The sequence below is a fragment of the Mus pahari genome, chromosome 11 (genome assembly GCF_900095145.1).
Source record: "Mus pahari chromosome 11, PAHARI_EIJ_v1.1, whole genome shotgun sequence".
Classification (NCBI taxonomy): Eukaryota; Metazoa; Chordata; class Mammalia; order Rodentia; family Muridae; genus Mus; species Mus pahari.
The window spans coordinates 20,598,907-20,621,481 of record NC_034600.1 but is presented as its reverse complement, the minus strand read 5'-3'; the positions used below and the strand labels follow the sequence as shown (position 1 = coordinate 20,621,481).

The 22,575-nt window shown below is 37.3% G+C and overlaps 1 protein-coding gene across 2 annotated transcripts in view; it reads right to left on the bottom strand.

The window, feature by feature from the left end:
- Window positions 1-22,575, bottom strand: part of Hapln1 (hyaluronan and proteoglycan link protein 1) — a 64,675-nt gene that overhangs the window by 5,832 nt on the left and 36,268 nt on the right. Inside the window, exons 2-3 of one of the 2 annotated variants that reach the window (XM_021208540.2) lie at window positions 19,831-19,960; window positions 3,018-3,389 (exon numbers count right to left, since the gene is read on the bottom strand). In XM_021208540.2, the coding sequence (XP_021064199.1) occupies window positions 3,018-3,389; window positions 19,831-19,936 (478 nt within the window). In that variant the 5' untranslated portion in view covers window positions 19,937-19,960. Of the gene's footprint in view, window positions 1-3,017; window positions 3,390-19,830; window positions 20,132-22,575 lie in introns of those variants that run through there. The other variant, XM_029544122.1, reaches the window with a different exon arrangement.

Below are 22,575 nucleotides of genomic sequence, written 5' to 3'. Positions count from 1 at the left end.
ACTACGGGTTGTGGGGGATGTAGAACTTGGGCAGACAGTGTTTTCAAAAATTCACAAGTTTGATTGGAAAATGCTGTTATGGAATTAGCAGTTAGTTTCATACATTCTTTGACACTTGTATATAGAAATATGTTGAATGCTTCAAATATGCATCTACTTTTATGTGTGTTGTTGAAACCATGCAGGTAAGTCACTGTCTCTTCAGAATTATCATTTGGAGAAACTTAAGTTAAATTTGCATATCTAACAAAAACCTAATGAGTCTCATGTGCACACCTTATGCAAAGCATGATAACTTTTTGTTTCAACATTTCATGTATTCCTTAACTCTTGTTTCCTGCCCTTGAAACAGCTAAAGCATGGTATTTTACTTTTAAAATTCTCATTATTTAAAGGTCAGGCAAAAAAATATCTATTGAAAAATAAAGTCACATCTCCCAGCAGCAGAGAGGCACTGCATGGAAGGGACCTAAAATGACTTTTGCTTTTAGCATTTTCATTTTTCTCTATTAATGTATTATATTACAAACAAAAACCAAGGTTTTGAAAATGATTTCCATATAAATAGACCAAAATAATCTCTTCTCTAGCTTGTCCTATGCAAGATGAGTAGAAAACATCTATTAATAATAGAAAACATCTATTAACTGACTGTTTAGTCCTGAAGAGTCAAATATTTCAGAGAACAATCCTGTAGGAAATACAAAAAGTATAAATTAGCATTTGACTTTGTCTGGAAAGAGGCAATGGCCTTCTGAAAGCATTTCTTCTGCTCAAATAATTAATTATTGGGTGAAACTGAGCTGTCTCACATTCTACATAGTTTCTTTAGGATTGATTCCCAAATTATGTATTCAGAATTGCATCATTTACTGCATGTTCAGAAAGACATCTGTTGCTAGTAAAAGATAATTCAGGACAAGTATTCTTAGAGATATGATTACAACAAATTAGTATCTTAGCACATGGAGTGTAGGCATCTTGTCCCACTGGCCCAGTTATTGTACAGGCTTTAAGTTACATGCAACAATACTGTAGAACCTACTCGAGATCATGTGCAATCAATTCTCTAATAACCAATCATGGGCAGTGCATTCTTTTCTAAAATATCCTGGATGCCTCTGTGAGAGGACTTGAGGTTTTAAATCAAGTCTTTCCCCTTGTCCCTCTAGACCAGTCCAGCTGGCAGGGATCGCAGCAGGAGAGGGTCCAAGAAGGCTTTCTGATCTTTTTCTGCTTTCTCAGGTTCTTGGCTGCTGGATCTATCAGTTGGATCAGAGCCACAAGAAGAAGGAAAGACTCTTAGATGCCACTGACTCTGGTAAGGTGGAGAAAGAACCTGAAGATGGTTCTCAGATGCTCTGCCTCTGCCCAACTAGGGCCAGAGTGTGCCGCAGAATGGCAGAGCTACAGTGCTCTCTGCATTACAGCAGGCTCTCTCTGCACCCTGTGACATTTGTTCTCTTTTCTCAGCAATCCTGGATGTGTGCCTGAGAAGGAAAATAATCTATCAAGCAACCATGATCCTCTTGGTAGCTAGAGCTCAAGGGGCAGAAGAACTCCCAGCATCATCTTTATCTGAAGATAGAAATGTTTGTACCACCTTTTCTTTTCCAAATCATTCATGATGGAAACAGTAAAACATATAGGATTCTTTAATTTGTAATAACTTTAAAGACCCCTCAAAAATTTCACATATCAATTCACTATCCTGTATCCTGTGTCATGGTGCAGTAAAACTCATAGGAAGTAAATCAGTATCCAATAGTCCCTGAGTAACTGAAATATGATGGAGTTAGTTCCATATTCAGTATACAAATATAAATATATATTTATATTTGAGATGATTTCTATTTTAAAATCATGTCACTCAATTCTTTTATAAAGTCACAAGACATTTATAACTTTTAAAAACATTTTAAGGTTTTCTTTAAAAATAAATAATTAACTTTGTAATCATAAAAACCTTGAAAGCAAAAATCTTTGCATACTAGGATTAACTAGACTCACAGTCTATATGACTTGAACTTCCTTACAGTTAGAACTTGTGTTCTGAAGCCAAAGAGCTTTGCACTGGATTTTATCAGGGAGATAAAGCTGACAAACTTCTATGCACCTGATGGAAGCTTGTGGGACTCAGGAGGGCCAGTGGTCAAGGTTATCATGTTCAAAAGGCACAAAAACGTTTTTCTGGGATGGGATAAAAGCTTCCAGAAAACACAGACCTATGGTTTTTTGAAGGAAACCATCCTACCAGTGTAGCCAGTTTCATTCTTCAGTGTAGAACATGGGTGAAACTCATGAAAATAAGACACTTGCACTATATAGAATGAACTCTTAGCACTTTCCTAGCATGATGACTGAGAAGGGAGTTGAAGGTGAGGACACTTTTGCTTGTATAGCTTTGTATTTGTTGACTTTAAAATCTATTGGATGTGTTATATACTCAAGAAATAGAAAACCTCCCCGAGTACCTGGAGTATTTGATATTTGATTTCTTAAAGACCCCGGGCCATTAAAAGAATTATTTCTTTGCAAGAATATTTAAGTAAATCCAGAGGTTACTTTTTCTGCAAAATTAACTTCTGCAGTCGTCTTACAGAATGCAATTGCATGCATTGCACTGCAGATGTCCTTTAGAAACCTTACCATCAGTTGGAAACAGAGATAATTTTAGAAGCACCATAAAAAAGAATCTAATTTGAATTTCTCAATAACCACATAATGGGATTTAAGTTTTGAATAGCGTAAGGCTATTTCCAAATATTATTAATTCAGTTGCATTGCACGTTTCTCCTTGTTGTGAACAGCTTCAAATTTGCACATGAGTATTGTGAATACATTTCAAAGCTGAAAGCTGAAATCATATGCAAATGGAAAAACATAAAAGAAGAAAAGCTTGCTAGGCAAAGACTTATGGATTCTTCCATTATTGCTACAGTAACTATAACATGCTACCCTGTGTGAAAATAGACTCACTATTCCTTTAAACTTTAACATGCTTTATGAATACCTACCTTGTAACTCCAATGCCACCACAGCAGTATCGTCTTCTAGCCCTTCAATCACCTCACACTTATATCTCCCATAATCCTCCAGGGTGAGATCTGTGATGACCAGGGAAGCATCATTATCACTGCCTCCCTTCAGAAACACTCGACCTTGATAGCCTCCATAGGTCTTCTTGTGATATCCCATGGAAACGAAGACATCCACTTCCCTGAGGTAATCTGAAGTTAGCTTGGTCCACTTGATTCGGATTTTGTGGATTCCTGAGCCGAATGCTGTAGGGTCTCGATAAAATTTGCATGGCAGTGTCACGTTGCCACCTCGGTGAGAAAAGACCTTGGCTTGTTCTGCTTCCACAAGTAGACGGGGGCCATTTTCTGCTATAATGAGAAGGGGAAAGGTGGAGAAGCAGAAAATAATTTCATGGGTTTTCAGGCTCTTTTACATAATTAAAGAGGTTATCTGGCCCATTCACTACATGGTTGCTTTGAAGCATACATTAAGACATCTCTATTAGCCAAGAGGTACCTGCAAGCCACTACAAAACTGGGAATGACATGCACAGTCATCAATATAAATTATGGGATTCAAGCAGTATTAATGACCTTTGCAATACATTCTAAATACTGTTTGGATTCCTTTCAATATGAATCTCAAATCTTTCAAAGTAAAGTAAGTTTGGACATATTTTCGGTTCTGTTACGTCTGAAATACACTTATAGGAAAACTTTAAAGAAACACAATTCACTTATGCCTTATCATTATGGTCATGCAAGTATATTTATATTTATGTCTTTGGTTTACATGCTCTTCTAGAGTATTTCAAGCAACATTCATACATTCCATTTCAACTGAGACAGGGCATCAGAAGGTAGTCTTAATGCTGGTGATAAACTACAGTAAGTTTCAAGATATATCTTTCAAAACATGAAATCTTACTGTGTTAAAAATCATACTTATTTTGTAACACCCAATAACTCTTAAAGTCTTGATTCCTTTTAGGTGGCCTCTGTTCCTCTCTATTTCCTTACTTCCTCTCTCTTCCTTGTTCTCCTCTTGTTTTACACTGAGCACTTCCACCTTAATTGTTTTTGTCCTTTGGTTTCCTGTCTTCACCCTCCAAGGACTTTGTGGCTTTCGAAAGAGCACCGCAATAATATAAGTTGCCAAGTCAGCATGGCTGTCTCTTTCAGAATGCCAGCTCTTATTTTCAGAGCTCGGCTTTCCCCGGGGTTTCCCCTTGTTAGAGCTTTATGTTTTTGACCTTGACACATTCTATTGAGTCTGTTTGAGATATGCAAAGAAAAAAATGTAAGGACTCTAGGACAAGCATACCTCTCGTCTACACACAGTTTCCAAACCATAAAAGCTGCCTTTTATATAGTTTGGCAGCCCTTGCAGCCTTGGAAAAATTGCTTTTGAACAGTCCTTGGCTTTGAATCTTTTAAGATGCATAGATCACAAGGACAGTGTTTCTTAACCTTCTTAATGCTGTCACCCTTTAATACATTTCCTCCTGTTGTAGTGAACCCCAACCATAACATTTATTTTCATTGCTACTTCATAACTACAATTTTGTCACCGTTATGAACTATGATGTAAACTTTTTTGGAGATAGAGGTTTGCCACAGGGGTCACAATCAAAAGGTTAAGAAATACCATATCAGAAAGAGTAACCATTTTCCTTGAGATAGAGCCCAAAACTTATTTAATGACACATAAACACCAGATTCTGATTCAAAATAAAAAAATATCTAAAATCAGATGTCTTTGATGCTATTGTGATCAGAATTTTATATTCAAAACTTAACATATCATTGCATTTACGTAAGTGCATCCCAATCCTCAAAAACAGAAAAGTATAGCAAAGTCATCAATGTTCCCACTTTCCATAGATAATGAAAATAAAGAATATGACTTCATAACGTAGCTAATTAAAATGAATCACAAGCATGATTCATTAAACATTTGTATATATTTCCAATTATTCTCTTCTAATTTAGTACAAGAGAATCTAAAGAGGGGAAAAATAAATTTCTTTTTTACTATACCTTACATATAATTTCCCCAACTAATACTCCACTGTCTGTATCTAATACCTAAACAACTCTAGTCATCTTTCTCTGGGGGGGTGGGGGGTGGGATATGCTGCTGACTAACTATGCTCAGTTTGCTTTTTTGAATAGGATTGTCTCCCATAGACTCATGTATTTAAATGCTTGCTCCCTAGGGAGTAACACTATTAGGAGGTGTGGCCATTGAGTAGGTGTGGTCACTGTGGAGAAGAGCTTTAAGTTCTCATATGCTCAAGCTAGATCCAGTGTGGCAGTCTCCTCTGCTGCCTACAGATCAAAACACTCAGCTCTTTCTGCAGCATCATGTCTGCCTGCATGTTGTCATGCTTATCATCATAATGTTAATGTCTTTAACCTCTGAAGTTGTAAGTCGGCCCCAGTTAAATATTTTTCTTTATAAGAATTGCTGAGGTCACAGTGTCTCTTCACAGTAATAAAAGCCCTACTAAGACACTCACCCATAACCATAGGGAACATTGAGGCCTGATACTTGTGCAACACACCTGGGCTTTATGCCATGCTGAACTTTGAGTATAAATATAAACACTACACATTTCTACAAGAGGTTTCCATTGTATGATTTGTCCAAATTGTTCAGTTTAAAGTAGAAACCAATACCCAAATATAAGGAGAAAAGGCATAGCAGTAGATAGGAACAGGGATTTTCATATGATAGATAACCTAATCTAATCTCACTGTGTCAATAGGTAATTCTTTCACTGAGGCAAGCTCCTTTTCTTGCAAATGAATTACTAATGGTAAAGCTATCATATAGTAGACCTTGCACAATGAAACACTTAAAACAGCATCAGCCTGTATCACATGGCACTAAGCTGCCTAGTTTCCGTTGCATAGCTTGCACTCAGTAGGTCTCAGAACACTAGAGCACTGACTAGTGGTAAGCAAAATTTTCACATTTATAGATTTTTTTTTCAGTATCAACCACTTGTAATGTTTTTGAGCCAAACAGGTCAAAATCTAAATAATTTTATCCTATGCCAACTATTTATTAAGAGATTTGGGCATTTGTGGGGTTTAGTGTGACTTTAAGATGTTTCAGGATGTATGCAAGGTCTTGCTTCATAAATTACTGAGCTGGAGCAAAGAACAAAACTCATGTATAAGGGACTGAGACTTCTGATGTTCTCTGTTTTTTAACTATTAACTCCTCTGCAGTAGTTCATGATGGATAGAGGCTGACTTATATATTTCAGGATTTAATATGCTTTCCAGGGCATATGATAGCCTATACTTTTTTTTAATGGAAATGGTAAATTACCTGAAATTCAAATAAGTCTGGGAAAAGCCTAGCATATTTAGTAATGATTGACCATCAATGTTCACTAACTCACACCCCAGCATGGCCTTGCTGATGGCTTTGGTTTGCATTTAGATGAATATTGTAGATTATATAGCATTAAGTATGGCTGGAGGGGGGGTTTATTACCAAAGAGAATATATGGGAGAATGAAACATGGCTAGAAAGACAGAAGCTTTCAAGGTTCTGTCAAAGTTCCCCTCTAGCTCAGCTCCACCATGTCTACCTCAGGACAACACTTAGTTTAATCCTGTTACTAGGCTCTGTGACATAGGCTTTTATCACATGGACCAACCAGGAAATGCATCGAGCAAGGAAGTGAAGAGGAAATGACAGCAGCATCAGAAAAGTAGCCAAGATCGCTGAAGACAGGATGCACAGTGTTGCCTAGAACAGAAAAGCTTGCATCTGATCATGTCATTTTACGTCCTGGCTTAGTCCTACATAGTCATGCTTCTATCAAAACTCTTTGGTTGACAGGGTGGTCTCACAGAAATACAAATACACTATAAAATTAAGCCTTGATCATCAGAATCAGTACTTTTTGATTTTCTCCTTAACAAAATGAAAGCATAAACAACAACAACAACAACAAAAATCTGCATAAGTGTGCTGGTTTGGTTCTCATCTTCTACTGTAGGTTCATGGTAACATGTAAGTAGATAGAAGACCTTGTCCTTAAATGAGGCTGTTTACTCAAAACATAAAGCTAATTTGAGAAATTAAAGATGCTCAGTGGGGCATGGAGCTTTACTGAAGAGCATCTTTTAAGTAGGCAATTACTTGTTTCTATCAGAAATGGTGAGTGATGGTAGCTGCAGGGACTTGATGACCTTCCAAGTGCAGTGCTTCCTCCAAAGGAAACAGCAGGACATGGTGAGAATGCCAACTGGGAATGCACTGGACTGCTGGCACCCTCTTATTAGTTTACAGACTGCTGTGCAATCCGGAGAGATGCGTGACCTTTGTGTCTGCCATGTACTTCAGAGGAACTCTTTAAACAATAGGTCAAAGAGAGTGTGCAAAAAATATTAGAATCACAGTTTTGCAACTCTACCTGTTAGTTCTAGTAGCAGTGTAAGGGTTTTGAAGTTCATTATCAGAGAGAAACCCTACATGTGAAAAAGGTACTGTGGATCAAACTTATCCCTTTGAAACAAAGTCATGCAAGATAACAGGTCTTGTTATGTTACTAGCCTCCAGGGTGTATGGAATAGAGCAGGTACCAGAATTTTAGATTTCTTAAATGAATTGAAAAATAAATGTGGTGGCTTATTTTTGACAGTTATACAGGGGAATTAAAAAATACACCTCTACAAGGAAAACAACAAAGCAAAACTTTGGTATCTTTTGTGTTGCTTTTTTGTTGTTGTTTTGTGATGTTTTGTTTGTTTTGTTTTGGTTTTGGTGTGTGGTAAGGATTATAAGATATATATGGCTATAAACACACATATGTTTGCATTCTCACATATACATATACTCATAAAATATATATACCTATATTTAAATCCCACTCATGTGTCTGAGAAGGGCCACTACTTATTTCACTGTAGCATGCAGCCATCCACTGTCTCTTTTCAGAATTGTTCATCACATAGAAAAGAAAGCTGATTTCTCTTTTATCCTCAATTTATAGACAACGATGTAGCTGTAAATCCCAGGACAAATACTGAAAAGACCTTGAGCAAAGTTTTAAAGATAATTCCTAGAAGAGTTGAAAAAAATGTGTGTGTGTGTGTGTGTGTGTGTGTATGTGTGTGTGTGTGTGTGTGTAGGGGGTGTTTGTTTGTGGGAAATACTTCTATATTTTAAAAACTCTGAACTTTGTGTATGTATTATGTATGCTCGATGAAATGAAAAATAAATTAAAATTTGAGGAATTCTTTAATAAATAAATAGCCAACTGAAAACATCAAATGCTTGTCTATAGTTCCTCAGGAAAGAAATAAAAGAAGTCACCAAGGGTAATTGTAGGTGTATTGTCATAAATGCAGTATTACATTATTTTTTACATAAAGTTTGATGCTCTATTCGTAAAGTTGATATCTCTAAGCAAGATTTATAGATGTTTTATTTCACTTTCCATAGTACTTAAAAGCGGTGTTTCTAATAACCCTCATGGTGTCTGGTTTTGAATTATAAATGAAAACCCCAGGGCTGGAAATAGGGGAATGAAGGTCACCCTTTCAGTCAGTGATGGTTGCTGCTTTTCTGCTTTCAGCAATACTGCCATCAAATTGCACAAGCTGCAAGAACATGCTTCTTGCATCCAGTTTACTGCCTCCCTATGCTGGGGGTGCCATCTCTAATACCAATTCTGTGGACCTTTGTGGCCAATTCCTTCTCATGACTCTACCAGACTCTAGAGCAATATATTTTACAGTTTTCTCAGACAGCATGTGTTTTCCCTCTGAGACTTGCATTTTCTAGCTTTAAGTGCTATGGAGCAAGTACCCTCTTAGTAGCACAGTGTTTTCCTCTCTTGCCTTCTGGCTAAGTTGACGGTGATGGGAAATTATTCAACACTGAATGATAGTATCGTGTGGGGCAATCCTGATCATGAATGTGTGTTATGTTATCATTACTGCCAACTTCACATTGAAAAGTAAAGACACATGCCACCACTGCTTTAAATCCTGAAGGTGTATTTATGGCAGCGTTGAAAATACTCTTAACACTAAAGGCAAAACTGTCTGCTTGAACTAGGCATCAAGAGGGGCAAAGGAACTCTATGGGGTCAAATGAGTTACATTTTTAAAAAGTCTCAACTGTGAGTTGTACACCTGAATCTGTGTTAATGTACTGATAAACACTCTGCCTTTATTGCTTGCATTTTCTTCATATTTTAGTATAGGAAGACATAAGAAGTGGGGGTGGTTTATCTCCATTTTTTCCAATAGAATTCCATGTGAGCTCTTCCTCTCCTGCCAGTTATACCTTTATTTCTCACTAGTAAAGACATCAGCTAAGCACCTGGGCTAAGCATGACTCTTGGATCACTCTGCCCAATCCCCCTGACCCTCAGTTTTCTCATTAGTAAAAGAGACAAAAACAACTTCATCCAAGGGTTCTTATGAATATTTATTTAAACTCAACACACAAGACAGCTTTGTGACTGCCCAACCGAGGAGTGTCCAGTTACAGCTACTCGTGCTAAGCAATGCTCACTTACCATTCAGCATGGCTTGGGTGTGTTTAACAGCTTGTCTTGCACCTTACCAGGCTCAAAAAACAGCTCCTAGAGGCAATCAGTTCTTAAAATCCTGCACCTCATCAGAGCCTCATTGATTCTTCTGAGGCAGTGATTCTGGATAGGACTGTGTGTGAGGACCAGCAACCCCTAGGAGGTTCTACCCTGCCCTACTGGCCCACTGACACTTAAAAGTTGATGGGGTAAGAAGTTTAATTTTCTTCAGTGGTGTAGCCTGTCATAAGTTGCCCTTGTTCTAGTAAATAAGCTCCCCTTCTTACTCAGGTGAAAAATTCCAATTAAACTCACACAAAGAAGACACTGATGTAGAGGGAGAAAGAGGATGAGAAAGGGATAGGGGATATGTGAAAATGCCCAAAATTCATTATACATAGGAAATATCAATTAATAGGCTGTCTCTCTGACTCTCTGTCTCTCTCTTGTCTTAATTTCTATATAATATCATTCCTTTCTGGTACTTCCTCAATTTCTTTGTAGATTTTTTGGATGTTTTCACCACTGCTCTCACCTTCATCTTTATCTTACTCCTAGTAAAATCACCACAGCAGCCTAGAGGTACATTTCTAGTAAGGGCCAAGACTAAACTTTTCATAGTGATTTGTTTCATTCAGAACACTGTTCTAAGCATTTGGAACAACATTCAATAGAATAAAATATTAACTATTTTTTCCTATTCTTGTCCTTAAAAAGTGCTTCCCAAGGAGTGAGGAAGTTTCCACGGAGTCTATCAGCTCACATGAGAGTGTGATGCTCAGGAGAGGCAGACTGCTCAAGCGTTGTCACACCCACTCCAGTGAAGTCTGTGTGACAAGTCCAAAAGCTTGGCCGCAGTCCTGAGGCATAAAGGTCCATGGAAACTTGTCTCCTGGAAAGTTTCTGGCACCCCATAAACAGATGTGTTTCAGATTTGTCCTTGCTATAGTTGGTGTATGGTTCTGTGCGCTTTCTTTCAGTATTGTTTTATTCTAGGTGCCTCCAAGGAATGTTTTGACAAATACCTAAATTGGGTTGAACTTTGCTTCCTGACCTTCACCAATGTCCTAGGCAGTCCTTGAGCTGACCCTGGGCTTGGAATTTCGTAAGAATGTTACTCATTCAGAGGAAATGCTTCCAGTGTTGATAGCTAGTAATCAGGCATCCCACAGTTTGCTGGATAGGAGCTAGAAATCTCAGGACTAGTTCAAAATAGTAAACTTACAGACATGAATGGTAGCCTACATTACATAATAGTAGAAAGAAGATGGGTTGTGGTTTAAGGAGGAACTTCAGTATTGCATTATTCATGAAAAGTTTAACCCTCTGGTGCAAGCTTTCACAAGGCTCAGAGGAATAGCATAGATTGTGACTAAGGTGTGTAATCCTCACCTGGCTCCCTAAAGGCTGACTTTAAAAAGGGTTACCTTTTATCTCAGTTGTAAACACTGCCTGGTTTCTTTCAGTCTTTATGTATGCATTTCTCTGTTTTGTGTCATATAACATTAATGTGCCTAGTCTAATGTCTCTCCTAACTTCTTTGTTTTCTTCTGTCATATAAGTCTGGTGCTCGCTTTGAGAAAACACATTTGGATACAGCACTCTCTCTGTGTACCTGTCTGTTTGTCACTTTTTGCCAACTCCTTGCTCACTTGAGCACAGAGACACTGGTTCCCCACGGGTTGAGGGACCGACTGAGTCTAGTCCACAGCAAAGTGTGAATCTCAGCTTCAATAGCTAACTGCCTGGGACAGGACCTTAGTCTCTGTCAATGTTAATGTGACTCACCAGCTACTTACTGTTGTTGGGGAGATTGAAATGGGATGATAGAGCTCACTTTCCATCAGTCTGCATACATGTAACTGATTGTAAATGTCAATGCAGATGCATTATGCCATGAAGTCTCCTATTTGTTTCAGAGCAATGGTGTTGGTATTTGTATTGACTTAAGAGTTCTCTTCTTAATAATCTTCAGAAATTAAATGTATTAATGTTATCAGTAGATAACAGGTAAAATCTAGCATTACATTCCTCTTAGTGTAAACTGAGAAAAATAAATAAATTAAGATATTATAGAAAGATTAAAGAAAACAGGAAAAAGGTTGAATTAGGATATTCTAACTGTGTTGAATGAGATTTTTTTAAAAGGTAAATGGAATAACTATTGTATTCTCATTTTTCTCAATATTTGGGAATTGCTGAAGCAAAGGAAATGGAAATATTTTAAAAGCCAGATGCTGTGGATGATGTCAAGGAAACTGTTTTATGAGCAGAGCAATGCAGTTACACACATGCACTTAGAGTATCTGTGGCAGTCTTAGGCCATACAAAATCTCAGTATTGAGAGGGGAGGGGACATGAAGTCCTCCCCTGGCTAAGGAGTTCTTGGCAGCTGATAAATGCGGAGAGAGTGAGAGTCTGTTTGTGGGGTTTTTTTTGTTTGTTTGTTTGTTTTGTTTTGTTTTTTTAGGGTGAGGGCTCTGGTGGTTTACCATGTCCCAGTAAAGACCATGCATCCAAGAGTATTTGGGCAGCACAAACTGTCTTTAATAGAATTTAAAAAGCAGAGGGCACCAATGTCAGTGGGTAGGGAAGGTGATCTGGCGAGTGTTGGGGAGGGAATGAATATGATCAGAATATGTTATATGAAATTCTCAAAGAATTAGTAAAAATGAAAAGTAAAGGTAAATATATTATCCAAAATGGTGACTATCAGGGTTTGTTTCAAAGTTTATAGAAAAACTGAAACAATAATGTTTACTATTTTATTTAATATCTGTGATTATTCACATATTTTGTAATTGTTGGAACTCTTCTACTATGTGGTAAAGGAGCAAAACTAAAGTCTGTTTCCACATAGAACATGTCTATTCTGGAAGGAAGTAAAAGGTCAAATGATTTATACTTTTTAGAAGTGACATTTAATTGTGTGTGCTGATAAGATTAACACCATTACATAATGGGTAAGATAGAATAGCAATCCAAAAAGCATGAAGAAAATATTTAGGGGACTATTCATTATTGTTTTGAAAACAATCATGAATTATTAAACCTTCAATGGATTAAGTATTGAATTTAGTGCTAAAGAAAAATAAAATACAAGTCTGTTGGGATTGTGAAGGTCCTTGAACACACAGATCTCCAGGAATATGAGGGATATTAAACCTACAGGACTGTCTTCTCTAAAGGAAGGACCCAAACCCTGTTCTTCCATACAGAAGACTGAGAACTGAAGGTGATTAACAGCCCGGTGATTTGCATGATCTGCTGTTCCAGGCCATATCAAATGTTCACAACCAGGACTAGAGATACTCAATAGTTTGAATTACCCTTACATTATCTGTATAACCAACTACCTGTTTCTCCAAGCTCTCACAACCAGGACCAGTGGGGCTTAATAGCCCAAATGACCTCTATGCTACCTGTATGACTGAGACCAGACTAGAGCCTTCCGTAGGCTCTTAAGCTAATATAGGTAACTTATCTCTAAAATCCATCTTCTTAGAAGAAATCACTTGTACTTTGACTTTCGTTTCAATGTAATTATGCCTCCTTGTGCATGAGGATTGTATTACACCTTGTGGTTCATTTCTGTGCCTGCCGTGACACTTGATGCCAGCACAAGTCAAACATAAATGCTTTGGTTGATCAAGGGTTAGAAAATGACAGAAATAGCTAGAATAGTAGAACAATGTGCTGAAAAGGACTACAGCCATTCTGGGAGCACACACCCCATTTTAAAGGGGCAGTAGATACAGGTCCTCCCAATGTCACACTAGGGGGGCAGTAGATACAGGTCCTCCCAATGTCATACTAGGGCGGCAGTAGATACATGTCCTCCCAATGTCACACTAGGGGGGTAGTAGATATAGGTCCTCCCAATGTCACACTAGGGGGGCAGTAGATACAGGTCCTCCCAATGTCACACTAGGGCGGCAATAGATACAGGTCCTCCCAGTGTCACACTAGGGTGGCAGTAGATACAGGTCCTCCCAATGTCATACTAGGGGATACAGGCTGAGAAGCAGCAAACCATTGCTAAAAAATAATATTTAATATTAAAGTGTCTACTTCTAATCCTTTGTAGGTATTTAGGTTTTAATAGTTCTTTTTTTTTTCTATCTATATATCCAGGCTAGTTTGGAACATGATTTTTTTACTCATTTTCTCAAGTTCTGGGATTATGGACATATGCTGCCATGTCAATTTAGAATTTAAAATGATGACAAAAATTTATATGCACTATATATCAGGATTTAGACCCTTTGGAAGTGAATATACACCTTTGCATACTCTCCTGTTCAAGTTGATGGTAATGAAGATCTCCAAATGCATATTCTACCTCCACAGGCTAACCTGTCTAGTCCCCAAATCAGTGGACCTATATCATTTAGTTTATAAATATCACATATATGGGAAACTCTCTATATTAACAAATCCACATACTTTCTGGTCATATACTTTGATGACAAAATATCTCTCTCCATTTATGCTAACCCATCTTTTCTGTTTCTATTAGTGTGGTCCTTGCCTTCACCACCCATTCATTTATTCATCATAAAACCTGTACAGTGTGTTTTGAGATACCGCTATATCTATTTTATCAATAAGCTCTGGTATGTCTACATCCAATAAAGCAAACAGTCCATCTAGACTTGTGACATCATAATTTCCCATTGATACTACCTAAGATCCTTCATGCCTTAGTTACAGTCTGTTGTGATAAAACACTGTCAAAAGCAACACATGGATGATATATTTAGCTTACAGGTTATAGTTCATCACCTGGGGAAGCCAAAGCAAGAAATTAATGTGGGAGCTTGAATTAGAAACTATAGAATGTTGCTGACTGGCTTGCTTTGTGGCTTGTGCATCTTATTTTCTTTTCCAACTCAGAATCACTTGCTCAGGGGTGGCACTGTTCACAGTCAGCTGTACTCTCTCACATAAATTATTGATCAAGAAAATGCCCTGCAGACAAACTAAAAAAAAATCTGCTGGAGGCAATTCTTCAACTGTGGCTGCCTCTGTCTAGGTGATTCTAGTTTTTCAAGCTGACAAAAACTAACCAGCCCACTCCGAAAGGGTTACCTCACATTGACTCATGGGCCATTCATTGTAGTTTGTTATCCACATAGTCTTTTATAAGAGGCAGTTGTAATAGAGTATATCTTTGCTTCAGACTTAACATTTGCAGTGGTTAAATATAAAATGCAAGCCTGGATGACAACACACTATGGTAGTCTCATTTCAGTTGACTCCTTCAGTCTCATTTTACATCATTCCTTGTTCATCGGAAATATTCAAATGCTTTGAAAAAATACACTGAAGGCTCTCTTCTACATCCTGCTCACACAGTTTACACATTTGATGGCAATAAATGATCCTTGCTTCCTACACAATACATTATGGCTTGGGGGTTTATTTTTCTCAGGATGTCTATGTGCCTTCTGAGTGAAGAGTAGAAAAGGTCTGCTGAATTCGGTATGACTTATTTTGTTCAATATACTTCATGGGACAGTCTTTGAACATAAGGTGATATACCACACAGAGTATGTACATGTGGTGATTAATAACTGATTATCCAGGGAAGCCAATTAGCCAACATGTGTGTGTAAACCAAGCAAAGATGGCTACCTTCTGTACTAATGACTGTATCATGTGTCTCATGGTACAGTGTGAGAACACAGTGCAAGAATTTGGTCATGTGAGCAGATTTCTGAATGCATGTGAGAAAACTCCAACAAAAGGCAAGTCATTTGACCTCATTTTCATCTAAAACATGGAATTCTTTCTGGAATGTGCTTTCAGCCTCTCTCCAAGGTATAGGAGATGGGGTGACTGTACTTCATTACAACTGGTTATTGCTATTTGTTTATATGTCTCTACTGGGGAAAAACATGTTTTTGTTGCATGCAGCTTGTCTAGTATATGCTGTTTGTCCTTGTGATTATACACTTTACTCACGTGACTCCTATTAATGCACAGAGTATACATTGTCTGATGCTTTTTATAAAGTTGGCCATTGTATGAGACCTTAGTCCATCTCTTTTATCAACTCCATTTTTCAGGGTACCACTGGCTCTAGAGCAGTAAACAGCACTTCAGTATGGTCATATAAAATTGTTAAAGTAGTTTAAAGGTATTGCATTTATTTTTCAATGTCTTTATTTTGAAATAATTTCTCCATAATAATGATTTTGTTTTTCCTAGATGCTATTACTGTTGTAATCCTTGAGTGAATGTTTTAATTTCTTACAATTTGATAGTGTTCATATTCCAAATGACTTGCTTAAAACAGCAGATTTTCACTCTATTCTTAAGTAAAGAGCTGAAACAATAAAGAAATGTAAATATTTTCATTATGTAGTAAAACAAAAAAATTAGCATGCTGTAAAGATTTAGGTAAGTGCTTTAGTTGAAACAACACTCATTCTCATGTACTTTTGGTCAGAACAAGAGTCTTTACTAATTAACCAACCATTTGTTTGCTTGTTGATATGTATTTTCTAATAATTTGATTTTTTCCATAGTTTCCCAGTTTTATCATCCAGGAAAAGAGCATACAATGCAATGTCTATCCAATGAAAATTTGTTACCACCTGAAAAGAAAATTTTGTACCTATAAGTATAAAACTACTTATTAGTTTTAGCTAATAGCAGAGTAACATAATAATAGTGTATGTTATTTATTTCAAGCTTAGAAATATCCACAAGCTATATCTTAATGGGCTAAAAATGCTAAGTATTCAAAACTTCAATGAATTTAGATACATTGTTCTAGGTGGGACGCTTTTATGACTAACTACTTTCCTATGTTCCTTTATTTAGTCCTTATTTTCTTCTCTCATATCACCTCTGTTGCCCTCGTGGTAATGTTTTTAAGTGTGTTGAGAAGATCATCTGTCCTTCAACAGTATAACTGGTTTCTCTGTAAAAGCAGTCTCGAGTTTTGAAAACACTTAAAATAATATTGCTTAAAATTATGTACAAAAGTAAACATACTCAATATGGATCAGAAATCATATAGCATGACAAAAGTAAATGTGGTATTCAAATATATATTCATGTATAATCAGTGTAGGAATGTGTTGTGTTTTTGCATGTGTAGTATATTTATATGTGTAAAGGTGTACATACACATGCATATTTGTGTGTATAGATGTGATGTATGCTCTATTTATGTATGCAAGGGTGTACATGTGCATGCCGCTTGTGTGTATACATGTGACGTGTGGTATATTTATGTGTGTAAGGGTGTACATGAACATATATATTTGTGTGTATTCATGTGATGTGTCATGTATTTATGTGTGTAAGGGTGTTCATGTGCATGCCCACTTGTTTGTATACATGTCATGTGTGGTATATTTGTGTGTGTAAGGGTATACATGAGTATGCATATTTGTGTGTATTCACATGATGTATCATATATTTATGTGTGTAAGGGTGTACATGTGCATGCATGCTTGTGTGTATGCCTGTGGAGGACAGAGGTTGATGTCAGTTGTCCTCCTTGAATTTTCACCTTCCTTATTGTTTTTAATTGTTGTTTGTTTGAGTTTTTGTTTTGGGGACAGGGACACTCACTGAATCTGGAGCTCATTGACTAGGCTGGGCTGACTAGTCAAAGAGGTGCAGGAACCCTTTGTCTTTGATTCCCCTCTAGCCTACAGTGCTGGGTTATAGAAGTGCTACAACATCCAGCTTTCTACATGCATACTGGAGAATTCAGAATCAGGTCCTCATGCAGGTACAATGTGCATTGTACCAACTGAGATCTATGCTTTGCTTGGGATTTTATTTCCTATCTTTCCTCTATCCTTCATTTCTTCTCCCCCTTCCTTTTTTTTCTCTTCATCCTTCCTTCCTTTCCTCCCTTCTTGCCAGATTAAACATTTGCATGTCTATGTTTCTAAAAAAAAATCTGCAACAAACTTGTAAAGATGTTACCAGAAATGTCCTTAGGTAACTCTGATTCAAGAAGCTCAAGGACAAATAATAAAATGTCAAACATTTATACCAAAGTATATAAGGAGAATATACAGATATATGTAATGATTAATTCAATAATTTAATTTTGCCTGGGGACTTTTGAGTATGAAATAGAACTTTAATGATGAATATAGAACATAAAGTATATTTCCATAATAATGTGAATTCTAATGTTTTCTTTGAAACCATGCTGCTGCTTATCAGAAAAACTCAGCAATCTGCAGTTCCAACAGCCAATTTAATCACTAGAGGGCAAATGTCTCAAAATATTTTGTGAGGGTTTCAAGTTCTTTAATTCCTCTGAGTTATTACAAATAAAGTTTAAATATGAGAAATGAGACTTGTATTTCAAGAGTGTAACCAAGCGTCCCTGCCTTCTTGGTTCCATACTGTGCTGTGAGGTTTATCTTTGTATTATAAAAGACGATCGAAACTACAGCGTGCCAGTTGGACATGGATTCTCAGAAGGCTGCCTTGAAACTTCAATGTGAATGGTAGTACTTTAAGGAAGGGAGAGGAAGGGGAGAGTGGGAATGGTTCCTTGAACAACCTTACAGAGTTGTTCCTGACCGCATTTCTGTATTAGTTTCTACCAGCAAATATAGGCTCGGTAGTCGAATCACCTGAAAGCCTTAAGAAGCTCTTCCAGGGAATCCTACACTTTCTAAGAATATGAATTTACAATTGAAATGAAGTGGATGATCAAGGCATTTGGAAAGAATCCAGCAGTGTATGAAATCATTTGAATAACTTGGGTACCTTGGGCTACAGTCCCTTTTAACTAAATTTCAATAAGACGCATGGGATTTTGAGGGCTGGGCTACAGTAGTTTTTCTTGTTCAAATAACTTTACTTTAACATGAATAAGTTTGAAATATGCAGGGCTAGTGTATCCTTTAAAATAATATTTTCACTAATTGGATTTCACAAAGACTAGCCGGATCACATGATTTATACTATAACTTGAGAAGATCTTGTAAATTAAAAGCATAGTTACATAAAGAATATTTTATATTAGATTTGAAGTTGCTATTACTAATGATTCAGTATTGCCATTTATGTTGAATTGAATTCTGTGACTAAAAGTTAAAAGGATAGCTATTATTCTTCATCAGTAACCACAGGGTGTAAATACATTACAGCCCTGGGAAGCAGCACTGATTCTAATACATACATTAGGGGAAAAGCTGAAGTAGCAGCTTTCTTAGGAAAATTTACAATTATATAATTTCTTTCCATGCTTCAACAGTGAAAAATAAAGCTGCTGGAAGCAAACAAAACTGAAAAGGATGTGCCTAAAATCCCCAGAGACAGATTAATTAGAAATTCTACTCTCGACTGCCAAAATATTTACAGGACAATATTTCTACCAGATTTACACTCTCAAACGACCTTTACAAATCTTGCTCTTAAACAGTGAACGTAGTTTTCTGAGACTACACTTTCGACCTTGAATTTATAACTTGATGTTTAATGTCTTTTATCAAACTTATAATGTTTCTGATCCCCAAGAAATTACTAATATTGTACATGTAAAGCATTCTGTAATCCTTAGTTTAATGATTTTACATTCAAGGGCAGGTGACAGACTTTTTTTTTTTTTATTGCTCCTTGGACTGCCTTTCCTTATTGCATAAGTCTTCCAGCTTTCTTATTGCAGGATGTCCCTCAACAGAAGCTTAGCCTGACGAAAGAGCTGCATTATACTGCAGCCTCTCGCCTTGCTACAGCTCTCTGGCTGAGGATCAGCTGAGCTCAACAGAAATATGCAGGGCTAGTGCACTGGTCCATAGGAACGAAAGCTTTACACTGTAACAGGGTAAGCAGCTATTTCCCAGCCATAGTTTGCTTGTTAGTTCTCTTATTGGCAAAGCTTTTCTCAATCTTAAAGCAACTATTGTGGCAGAATGACCTTACATCCTAAGTTCCGCTGCATTTTACTTTGCATTGAAATGAACTTCATGCACCCCATTCTACTTGAAGATAACCAACCACACTGAACAGCTCGGAGTTAACTGCACCAACTCACTGCAGTTGGAGGTTCTTAAGATGTTCAACTTCAATTGTTCCCAAGTTTTAATGTCTCCCTCATGTATCAGTGTCCATGCACCAGAAGCATGTTTACTCATTAGTGAAAGAGAAGGAAAAAAGTTCTTGCAGCAGACCAGAAATTAACAAGCACCAAGCAGCACAACTGTAAGTAACTGAAAATTCATCTGATGCTCATTTGAGAACTTGTGTTCTCTTACCTTGGATGTGAATAACTCTGTCTTGGTCTGGAGGAGTGTAGCTGTCTGAAAGGTGGTGGTCAGCCCAACAGACTGAAATCAGCACCAGGAAAAGTAGACTTCTCATCCTTGTAGCTCAGACTCTTCGATGCTGTAAGGATCACATACACAGAGGTTTGAGAAATTTGGAACCTTTCCCGAGTGTTGCACTGCACAAATTATTACCGCCTTATCATCGTAGCATGGGTCTCTAAAAATATTTAACCCAATCTGTTCAGAAAGTTACTGTAGCAGCCTTTGAGAGCTGACAGCCGAGCTTTGAAAAATTTCAGTTTCTCAGAGGCAGCCAGAGTCCAAACAGTGTTTAACTCTGTCTTGGCAGAACTGTAAATCTGAAAATTTAACACACTGTGCTTTTGGCATGAAGACTTACAGAGTCATAGAGCTTTTAAAACGGGGGCAAATACTCTCTTAAAACATTAACCCTTGAGTTGGGAGTATAAGTTAACAAAAGAGCAATTTGGCACATCTATTTCTGAATATTTATCCAGCCAGCTTCATTAGGAACTGAATCTTAGACCAGAGCAAATAAGGAGTATTTGCATGAGCCTTGACATCATCGTTCAATGCACATGTGGTTTCCTAAGCAGGTTAGATTTGCTTGTTATAAATAGAAAAGAGAATAAAATAAATAAGGCAGAAGCAGTGCTTTCATTACAGATACATTTACCATTGTAAACACTGCTGGGGTCTATGATGAAGAGTTGAAAATTTGGACAAACTATATTAGAATGGTGCATGACACTCCACTGCAGTCAAATTGATTGATTTTTCATTCATTCCAAGCTAAAGTGCTGACACATCAACTCTGAGTGTCAGGTAGGGTCTCTGCAGTCAGCAGAGCGCTGCAGGGAATGTCCCTGCCAGGCTCAATGGGCAATTAGGCAAATGAAGAGCTGAAATAGAAAGAGAGGCATAGCTCTGATCCTAAGTGACAGAGGTAGAACCATCTTTGCCTGTCCTTTATCCACGACTGACTTGATAGGAGAGGACAAAATGCCGCACCCCCTAAAACTTTGTTATTGGAAGAAACAAAAAGTAATTTGGAGCAATACAAACCTCCCATCCTTTGCAGTATTTTCAGGGAAGAATTTCGGTATACTTTCTGTTTCAATGTAAAAGCAGAGGCAAACATCAAGACAGACCTTCTTTTGCTCCCATGCACACAGCAGCTTTAATAATACTGGCTATTTTTAAAGCTGAAATTGCAGAGTTCTGGCTTCTCACACTAATTTGTTTTGTCCAGGAAAGCCTGGCTCTCTGAAATACTTACATTAATGAGTTCACTGTCTGTTCCTAGAGGTCCTTGAGGGAGAACCTGCTTCCCAGGACTTCCCCAGGTCTCTTGGGGACTGAAAGCACACCTCTCTACAGTTCTTGCATAGAGATTCTGTCATTACTTCAGTGCTATGGCTATAGTCTTTCATGTCTGCTGGCAGTTTGTACCTTCATTATGTCACAGGAAGAAGATGGTGAGTGCACGGCTCATTTGTTTTGGAAAGCAAGTGTGGTCTCTTCAAAATTCTACTTAATTTATTAATCTTATTTTCAGAGCTTTGCTCTTCCGAAGGTTCTGTGAAATATGTTTTTACACCACTGACTTTGCCCATAACACCATAGCAAACAGATATTGCATATTTTTAACCCAATAAGAAGAGAGGTAATTTTGTAATTTTTAATATTATTGGGATAATTATACAAATATGAAGTGATAGTCATACACTATCCAAGGCATGCTGTGCTCTCTGCTTGCCCTAGGTGTCATGAAAGATAAGAGTGTGCATTGTGAAATAAACAGACACTATAAAAAGAGAAGAAGGCAGTTTCAACAACTAAAGATGAAGCACAAAGGGTAAAATCAGCAAACACAATTAATTTTCATATCACTGTGATCACATGTAGTTTAGTTCATGGGGAGCTATAAATAAATGTACACATTTAAAGTTGTGTGATTTCACTAATTCAATTACACAGTGGCCTTGAATTATCTTACATATATATATATGTAAGCTCTAGATAGATATATAGGGTTGTAGGTACATGGAAGCTAGAGACAGAGAGATAGATGGATGGATGAATGGATAGATAGATAGATAGATAGATAGATAGATAGATAGATAGATAGATAGATAGATAGATAGATAGATGATAAATTTACAGACAGACAGATAGAGATGGATGGATATAGTTCTTTTAATTCCATGGCTCAGTAGTCAAACATATCAATAAAGGTACCCTCCACTGTGTTAACGAGCCTCATAGCCCAGTTCTGAAATGCAAATATTATTAGAATGTGCCTCTCTGTGTGTAGAAGACATACACAGACATATATACCATCTCTGAAACATCCAAGCAAAGACTCATATGTATTGAGTTCTGAATAATGCAGTGCCAATCACAAAGGAAGACTCTAGAACGCCCACACTGGCATTAATGCAATTCAGACAGAAACAGGGAAGTTATCTTTTCTTTTGTCTTAATCAATGGGCAGAACAACCACCATTTTAATAATCATGAAATCAAATCAGGAAAGGAAACTCCAGGGGCACAATTCTCAGGAATGGTAACAAATCGCAAACCAAGTGAGCTTTATGTAACTGACTGAGCCCTTTGAGCACATGTGCTATACACCAAGGGTCTGCCTGCTGGTCCCTTATCAGATGAGGTCAACTCAGACATTGGTAGTCATACAAGTGAGTGAATGAA